This window comes from Gavialis gangeticus, unplaced genomic scaffold, assembly GCF_001723915.1.
Source record: "Gavialis gangeticus isolate Ggan-Ray unplaced genomic scaffold, GavGan_comp1, whole genome shotgun sequence".
Classification (NCBI taxonomy): domain Eukaryota; kingdom Metazoa; phylum Chordata; order Crocodylia; family Gavialidae; genus Gavialis; species Gavialis gangeticus.
In genome coordinates this window covers 95507865-95517647 of record NW_017729031.1, presented here as the reverse complement: position 1 = coordinate 95517647, position 9783 = coordinate 95507865, and the positions used below count along the sequence as shown (strand labels likewise).

The 9783-nt window shown below is 45.6% G+C and overlaps 1 protein-coding gene across 2 annotated transcripts in view; it reads left to right on the top strand.

The window, feature by feature from the left end:
• Nucleotides 1–9783, top strand: part of SPAG16 (sperm associated antigen 16) — a 1224108-nt gene that overhangs the window by 10420 nt on the left and 1203905 nt on the right. For both annotated transcript variants that reach the window (XM_019523400.1, XM_019523399.1), the window contains exon 4: nucleotides 8818–8945. In XM_019523400.1, coding sequence (XP_019378945.1) covers nucleotides 8818–8945 — 128 coding nt within the window. The remainder of the gene's footprint in view (nucleotides 1–8817; nucleotides 8946–9783) is intronic.

The window sequence follows — 9783 nt, the reverse complement described above, 5'->3', positions numbered from 1 at the left end:
TCCCGGGATGTCATTCTCCCGTTGTACTTGGCCTTGGTGAGGCCGCAGCTGGAGTACTGCGTCCAGTTTTGGGATCCACAATTCAAAAGGGATGTGGAGAAGCTTGAGAGGGTGTAGAGGAGAGCCACGCGCCTCCTCAGAGGTCAGGAAAACAGACCTTATGATGAGAGGCTGAGAGCCATGGGGCTCTTAACCTGTAAAAGCGCAGGCTTAGGGATGATCTGGTGGCCACCTATAAGTTTACCAGGGGTGCTCGTCAGGATCTGGGGGAACGTCTGTTCACCACAGCCCCCCAAGGGATGACGAGCTCGAACAGTCATAAACCCCACCGCAACCAATTCAGGCTGGACATAAGAAAGAATTTCTTCACTGTCTGAGCCCCCAAGGTTTGGAATAGACTGCCACCGGAGGCGGTTCAGGCACCCACTTTGAATGCCTTCAAGACGCATTTGGATGCTTATCTTGCTGGGATCCTATGATCCCTGCTGACTTCCTGCCCCTGGGGCAGGGAGCTGGACTCGATGATCCTCCGGGGTCCCTTCCAGCCCAACTGTCTATGAAATCTATGAAATTCTTCACCTGTATCATGGGGATGTGATGGCACCTGGCACAGATGTAATTATGCCGGGGGAGAGTTTTCCTGGACAGGGGGATATTTTTGCTAGCCATCTATATCTTTATCCTCATTTGTCCAAGTCAGGGATCACCAGCCTGTGGAATCTGTGCCACATGTGGCAGGGGCTGTCTCTGAGTGTGGGACATGGGTTGCGAACCCAAGAACATTTTTTTTTAAACCAACAATCTTCAACCTTTTTACATACAACCAAACTTTTTTACTGACACATTTTTTACATAATATTACATAATTTATTTCAAATTAGTATGAGCACACACTCAGGGAATCCATAAAGAGGTCTGCCTCCTACTTCCTTGAAGGGGACATACTGCTGGGGGTTCCTGAGGAGCTGGTGCAAAAGGAATTAGGAGTCCTGTGGGCTGGTTCTGTGTGCTCCCAGAGTCTGCCGCTTCCACCTGAGCCCCTGTGTCCTGGGCTGCCCAAGAGGTGCTGTGACATGTGCAGACAAGAGGAAGAATGGGGAGCAGGCAGTGACAGAGCCCAGCTCCAGGATGAGCCCTGTCGGGAGTGCTCCGGCTCATGATGCTCTTTGGGCAGCCTGTGCAATTGTGGGTAGGGGAACTTGGGCTTGCTGCTTTGGTAGCTGCCTTTTTCTGGTGGCTCAGGTTCTGGCATCTGTCCTCTATCCTTGAAGTATCCTTACCTCCCAGGCTGTGCTGGCAGGCTCTGTGTCCAGCCTCTGGGGCACCCTGCTCATCTTTCTGGCTACCTTTGTGCTACCTGCTCTACTGCAGGGGGCACGTACTTCACAAGGTGTACAGGAAGGAGGGGGAACTGGAGCGCAGTATAGAGATTCTCCAAGCCCTGTTCTCTGTGACTGGACACGCTCCCTGCCATTCAGGTCCAGCCTAACCTGTCCCCTCCCCTGTGAGAACAAACCAGCAGGAATTCCCTTTCCATGCATATGCTGAGACTCAAACATTATCTCTTTGCAAAGGTCCTAGTGGACAGCAGCAGTGGGGAGCAGGGTTGCTAACCAACCATAATTTTTATGCACATTGGAATATTTTTTTGGATAAGTGTTTTTAACTACTTTTTTATGGACTGTCCATACATTTTGACAGTGGGCAACCCTGCACGTGGCAGATCAGGGAGAGGGCAGGCAGCACTGTAGCAGATAGGGCAGAAAGTAGAAAGCAGCAGATTTGGGAAGAGGGGATCAGAGTGGCACTCAGGGAGATTGTGAAGCTAATTTGTGATGCTGCTGCATCTGCTGAAAAGATTTTTTTTGGTCATAGTACTTGTCTGAAGCTGGTGTCTTAGCCAATGCAATATAATCTGTTTGCTAATCACAGAGTATAAATGATTTCTGATCAAAAGCAAGAGTTGTTTTCTATATGTAAATTAATATACTTTTCATAACATTATGCTCCTTTCTTCTCATTTGTTTGTATTTTTCTCTTTAAATTCTACTTCTGTTGTAGTGCATAAAGAAAAGAGAATTATGATGCTTCACTGTGTGTATTTTTGTTAGATTTTTCACGTAAGAATTCTGTGTAGCATTTTAGATGGGTTCCTCACCTCTTTTACATGTAGATTCAGAACCTCTTCTATACAATTTTACATCAAAGCAAGTACCTCTGCAATACCTTATTCTGTAGATACATCTAGTACTATTACATTTTTGGATCTTACTTTATTTTCTAGGGATCCCAGTTGTCAGTTTAAAGCTAGTTTTTTTTAGTCTTCCCATGTTGATTTGATTTGTAGTTTGTTTGGTCTTGCTGTTAAAAATTGTACATTTTCTCCATTGTTTCTTTCATATCTGCTTCCAGTTGAGTGAGTTTTGCAAAGAATCTCTCAATTTTATTTTCCAAAGAAGATAAGCCAACACAAAATATATTTTTTGAATTTAATTATGTTCATCAATCCTTGAACAGAAAATTCCTCTAAGTATCAGCAGATGGTGCTGTAGGGAGGCCCTAGCTTTAAGGGAGCCCTTCTTATTGTGCTTGCTTATTAGGTGGTTTGCTGTCACCAGAATCGGCACTTTTTAGATTGTGATGACATTTTTGCGGTTTTCATTCAGTAAAATAATAATAAACAAAGCAATAATAAACAAAGACCTTACAATGGATAAATAAGCAGAAGATCTTTTAGGATGTTTCTGCTTGTCTGTTGACTTATATGGCCCTCATCTATGTCATAAGCATATGGTTACTTTTCACTTAAATGTATTTTATGGTTACACTGTATATATGAAGCAGGGAGGAGTAGTTATCTCTATATCACAGATAGACATTTCTCATTCTGAAATTTTTGTGAATCACATTGCAATTGGTAAGGTGGGCTGTGGATTAAAAAATTATGAGAATTACTGCAATAGATGCTTCCTATCCTTTTGCAGTGCTCTGCTCAAACTTCAGTTTCTGAAATAAGATATTTACTATACCATAACTATGGGCTGGGTGGTGGTCCAGTGGCTGGCACAGCATCTGAATGGGACCTGGGGGTCACAATCACAATTCAGTGGAAGATGAACATGAGTCAACAGTGCAATGAAGTCGCCACCAGGACAAATAGAACTCTGATGTGCATCGGCCAATGTGTTGCCAGTAAATTCATGGAGGTGCTTTTCCCTCTGTATTTGGCATTGGCGAGGCTGCAGCTGGAGTACTGTGTCCAGTTCTGGACACCACACTTCAGGAAGGATGTGGATAAGCTCGAGAGGGTACAGAGAAGGGCCATCTGTATGATTTGGAGGATAAGCTGTATGAGGAGAGACTCCAGGAACTGGGTCTGTTCAGTCTGAGTAAGAGAAGAGTGAGAGGTGACTTGATAGCCACTTGCAAGTATGTCAGGTCTGAGCACCAAGGTCTAGGGGAACAACTCTTCAGGAAGACACCCCTTGGGAGGATGAGGATCAATGGGCACAAGCTAATAGAGGGAAAATTTAGGCTGGACATAAGAAATAAGTAATTTTCCATAAGGGTAACTAGAACCTGTACCACACTCTCAGCAGAGGTGGTGCAGTCGCCATCCTTGGAGGTGTTCAAGATGAGACTGGATAAGCACGTTGAGCTCATTTGAGCCCAATATCCTCCTGCCCATGGCAGGGGACTGGACTTGATGGTCTTGCAGATCCCTTCTGGTCCTTTGATTCTATGATTCTAAATATAAAATATATGGTAGTGTCCATTAAATGCAGTCCGCCCCAGTGCCCACTCTTTTTTCAAGCCATGGTGAGTCATATGCATGACTCATATGCATTGACTTCCTCTTCACTCCCACAGTTGAGCTGCACCTTCCTTTCCCATTTCCAGTGATTCCTGTTTCTTTACCAGCCTTATACGTCTGGGAAACATCACCAAGCAGTTTACCCAAAATCCTTCTATCGCCCTCTCTCTGTCTCATGTAATTAGTGTGCCCTGGCCATCCACAAAGTGGAGCCGGACTAGGTTACCCAAAATGCTTCAACTATATATAAATTTTTGGAGGAACTAAGGACTCATGACAAGAACACCTAGTTCCAGTTGTGAGTAGGGGGCTAATTAGCACATGGATCCTTTGTGAGTGGATATCTGGAGTACACAAACATACTGAGCAGTACTAAGGTATGGGGTCACCACGGCTTGAAATTCTGTTGACACTGCTGGAGCCCCAGCCCAGTGAACAATACGGTAAATCATGAGCCTTTTGGCTTTGGATTAATATCAAGCATAGTTTGTGCTATATATATGTGAAGGTGCTCAAGTGCTGCTTAAAAGTGTGTTGATGGAGTACCTGTGCTAAAACTTGCAACAGTTTCAAAAAAGGTAGCATGCATCAGTTCTGGATAAGCTAAGTCTATGAGTACTGTATGCAAATTACTACAGCTGTGTTTAATTTCAAGGTATAGTGTTTTCAAGTTTGCTCCTCACTACCATGTACTCACAGAGAGTAGAGTCTGACAGAAAGAAGAGGGGGCAGGGGCTGCAGGGGGAAGAAGCTGGGGGAGGCAGCGGGGAAGGTGGCTAACTTACACTCCAGATTTATTTTCCCTCCTGTGTCAATGGGAGGGGGATAAATTCAAGGCAAACCTCCAATAATTATATCATACACCTCCAAAAATTATAACTAACTAGTCATTTGCCCATCAAGAATGATGGGCAGGGAGCGGGTGGAGACAGAGCACTGTGTTCCCCACACTGTCTGGGCCTGCTCCCTCCTTCCCTCCTGCCGCTTGGGTTCCGGGCCTACTCCCCCCTTCCCTGCTGTGGCAGTGGGGGAAGGGGAGGAGTGGGTTCAGGCCTGATGCTGGGGTGTGGGGGGGACTGGGCCCAAGGTTCAGGAGAAGTCAGCCTACTGCAGCGGGGGGAGCAGCGGGCCCAGGCCAATGTGGCAGTGATGGGGGACAGGATGAGCAGGCTTGAGGCCAATATGCAGGGGGGGAAGGAGTGGGCCTGGGCCCAAGGTGGGGAGGAGGCCCACTTTTCCCCTCCCCCTGTTGCTGCCTCATTGGGCCAGGCCCAGTGCACCCCTTTGGCCATGGCAGGTCCACTCCACACCCCCCTCGGGCCCGTTCCCCCACATTTGCATTGGGCCCAGGTCCGCTCCTCTCCTCCCGCCCACTGCCTCTTTCCACCACCCACACTATGGTGTGCCTGCTTCTCCCCTCCCTGTGTCGGGCCTGCTCCTCCCCCTATCGCTGCCGTGTTGGCCCTGCAGGTGGTGATGACAGAAGGGGGGAGGGGCGGCCCAAGGCCAGTGCCAATGGCCTTGCCCCCCCTCCGTGGTGTCCTGACCCTGCTATCTCCCCACACTGCCGCCAAAACCTCCAAGGAGCAAGGAGGGGGGGCAAGGCCAGCTCCAGTGTCCTCTTTCCCCCCACCACTCCATCATCGTCACCCCCAGGGAACAGGGTGGGGTGGTGAGGCCAGCTGTGCTGGCCTCGCTCCACCCCACTCCATGCCCACCATCATGGCAGCGCTTTCCCACCCTGCCACCTCCTGTCCCAGTGCTGTATTCACACTCTGATTGGTTGTTTCAGTCAGCCAATCACAGTGCAAACAAAGCATTATGGACAGACAGACAGACATATAAAGGCTTTTATCCTATTGGAATTTATATGTTTTCCATATATAAAATCTAAATATGGTACAAGAAAACTCTACTGAGCATTTTCTTAATGTCATGAGGATAAAAGAAGCATAGAAAGGAAGCTGTTGTATGGCCACTTCATTTCTACAATTAAAGGCTAGACCTTTATGATGTGACATATCTCAAAAGACTCAAAATATGTGGGACTTTATATTTAGCCTTAAACATATAGTATTATTTATCATGAACTATTGCACATAATTAAGGCAGGATCTTTCAAATGCAATTAATGCTACCTATTTAAAGTTAAATAGGCAGTTTGAACTACAGCAAAATGTATGAACTTTTCATAGCCACTTTGTGCTCTACAAAAACAATTTGTAAAACCCCTGGGTAATGCTGGCTGGTAGCATTCTGTGTGAAACACATGTCTGAAATAACTTGTTGCTGCCACCCCCAGCTTTCCCACTGTCTCTCCTCTGGCTCTTTGACATTTATTTCAGGTTGTGGTTATTGGTCCAGAGCCCAGTTCAGAGCATGGGGTCAGAGCTGTGGCTACAGTGTGGGGCTGAGGTCACAAACCACATTGGCCCTGTGTGTAGTATCAAATTCACAGACTGGACCTGGACCATGGACTGTCCCCACACCAGTCCTCTGGTCCATAGGGTCAAAAGATTGGGGACGGCTGTGTTAGTGCTTAGACTAGTTTCTGTTATGTGCTGTGTTCTTTCTTATCCTTTCCCCATGGGGAGAAGTGCTTTCAGTGGAGTGTCTTGTTTTGAGAAGGTGCATTAGTGGGAGTTTGTGTTGCTGCAGAGACAAACTGGCATTCTGCACTAGCTGGACATCCCTCTATCACACTTCTCTAGTCTAACCAAGAGGTGATGAAGGCAGGAACAATTGTGGCCAGATTATTATCCACCAAAATGGCATGTGATCTCTTAGGGAGAAATTACACATTAGAGTTAGCAGGTGCTAGTTGTAAAGAATATTAGTTTGTTTTAAGGTAAGTATGTGCTAGTGGTCAGTGGCACATTAAGGTTTAATACCATCTCTAACATGCATTGCTCAGACCTGTTACTAGAGGGCTGGAGAACAGAGCTGTGGCTAGGGCTGTACGTCTGTTGCATGCCTGCCTTGCTTGCCTCTAGGGGCATGTCCAGATGAGTGTGGCCATGCAGTATGTGGTGTGGCAAACACATCTGCAGCACCACATACTGCACAGTCAGTTGTTCTCTGCGCTGCAGAGGCATACTGCTCATGCATTCGCTGCTCGGATTTTTTTTTCCGTATGTTTTTTTTGACCCCTGCATATCCAGGGGTCAAAAAAACCCACAGGGGAAAAAAAAAAAAGATCAGTGCATACACAGGCAGTGCACACAGCTGAAATGCGCAGCTGGGCTGCCTGGAGCCATGATCCATCTTCTGACCAGGCTCCACATGGCAGGATCGCCACAGCTGCAGCCCTGGAAGGCCCCCAAGACCCCAGGTAAGGCTGCTGGGGCCAGCACAGTACTGGCCTCAGCCTCCCCTACCACTCCGGGGTAATTTGCTGTGTTCCAAAGCAAGCTTTCCCCAGGGACAAGTGGCTGCGGTGCAAGGTGCACCACTGCTACTTGTCCCCAGGGAACCAAATGTCTGTGCTCTTCTGGATGTGGCTTAGGAGTCTTAAAGTTACGCCATTTTGGGCAAGAATTATCTTTGAGCTGTGCTACCTAGCTCAAGTTAAGTTAACTTCTGGCTGTTTTCTTTTGAGAGAAAACCACAGATTTGTGATCTTCCAGTATCTTTGTGGGACTCCACATCTGATGATTCAGTGGAGCCTCTGTTATTGGTGCAAAATTCCAGGAAGAATTAAGACCATTTTAATGCATCACATTGGATGCCTGTCACTTCCTTCAGGTCAGACACTAAAGTAGTTTGACTTCCCCATCATTGTCTGAATACATCTGGAGCCAGGTCCAGCATATTAACTTCAGTTAGATGAGCTTGTATCTGACTTTTGGATTGATTATGAGCTTGCTCAAGAATAAGCGTCTTGCTACAGGGTGTAGTGGACTACAAAACCAGTTACTGGGGAGTAACTAATTGATGAAAGACTGGAAGGAAGAGATCAATCTAAGACTAATAAGTGGCTCTAAGGATTCAATGGTATAACAAAGATATTGTAGTAAATAGAAATGAATTTCAAAGAAGCAACCATAGCAAACTTCAGGTTTCAAGCATTGAATTCCTTTCTTAAAAATGATGCATACATTTAATGGAAGTTGCACCTGGGGAGTTTGTGTTAGTACAGATTATTTTCCTTTAGTATCCATTTGCCTTTAATATTTTTTTTTCATTTCATTTCATTATAATTTGTCTTGTTTTTTATTGTAAGCAGCCCTGAATCTTTTTTGGGAGGATAGTGTGGAAATCTAATAAATGTTTATCTTAAGGACTTTGGCATTCAAATATTGTACAATAAAAGATGATTTCACAAACAAAGGGCAAAATAATTAACCAAAGTACTTGTTGTCTGAGTTCAGGTCTCACCATTTATTTTTAAATTCTCAGGAATGTGAATAGATAGGTGTTGTTTCAGTCAATGAAGGAGAAAAGAACATGACGAGCAGAGGATTTGCTTTGTTTTCTTCATTGTTTCTAGAGTCAATAAAAAGTTTATAGTCTCTTTGTAATAAGATGGTAGACTGGGATCTGTTCTGTTTGTTCTAAACTCTTCTGATTCTCTGAGAAGAGCCCCATTGAACAATTGTGCTGTAATTTTCTGTGACCACTATGGAATATTTTACCAGGGGATCCTTTGCATCTCCATATATACCTTAGGTGGTACCCCTTCTTCTTGCTTTTCAGTCTCACTTTAAAGCATTAGTTGGTGCAAGTGGCGAAGCTAGGTCTCAAATTACTAAATATGCACATGGATATTTCTTTGCATCTGAAAAATAAGAAACCATATATAAAAGTTTTCCAAAATTACTATAGGTACCCGTTAACTTGTATCCTTAACAGAAGCAGTGTAGACTCTTTACAGTCTTCTATTCTAGTGGTTATTGGGTAGACAGAGCCATGGGGGATGGTTTATTGACAGAGAAAAGAGGTTCTTGTATCTCTTACAGGTTTAGCACATAATTTCAATAACAGATATTGGATTTTCATTTCAGGCTCAGCAATTGGTTCTAACTTCCAAGCATTCAGTATCTGAAATACCGGAAGCTGTGGATGACTTCCTTTGCAATTTCCTAATCAGAATGGGGATGGCTAGAACCCTTGACTGCTTCCAAACTGAAAGGTAACATTTTTTAAATGTCCATCTTTCTTTGATGTCCCTAAACCAGTCAGCTGCTCCTGCATGTATTAGTTAGAGGGCAATCCTTGGAAAATTTTGACTATTTGCCTTACCTGGGTAGCCACCTTCCGTAAAAAGTAAACATAGACTATAATATTCATCATTGGATAAAATCTTCCAGTGTTGCCTTTGGACATCTCTGAAATTATGTCTTTGTTGATCGTGACATCAGAACCCAAATCAAACTTCTTGTCTATCAGGCTGGTTTCTGTTGTATGGTTGTGAAACTTGGCTGACATATCCAAAGCATTTGTAAGCTTAGGAACATTACCACCCCTATCAGCAGTGTCAAGGGGTGCACTGATAAAGATTTTTTTGTCCAATATCAGTGTCTGATTATTAACCAGTCATATCAGCCCATACCTATCCAATAGCCAATAAGTAGCCCAGGAGCTTGGAGAGCAGTGTCTGGCCCATCAGTCTGTGGAGTGGAAGGGGCATGGGACAGGGAAGGAAAGAGCGTGGGGGGGGCAGATCGAGGCTTCCATGGTGAGGGAGGGAGTGGGGCAGGGGCAGGCAGTACCCAGCATGGAGCAGGGCATGGGATGGAGCTGCAGACATCTTCTCTGGGGGACGTGGGGAAGGTGGGCAGCCCCCACCATTGTGTGCATCTACTAGGGAGGCATGGGGGGTATGTGGCTCCTGGATTTGTGCACAGAGCAAGGACAAGCTGCCTGCTGCAGGCTGTGGGCTGCGCCAGCCTTTTCCTCATGGGGGGGGTGGGTTCTGGGCTGGCGCTGCACTCAGGGTGGGCAGTGGTGCTGAAAGGGTGGGTTGGGCT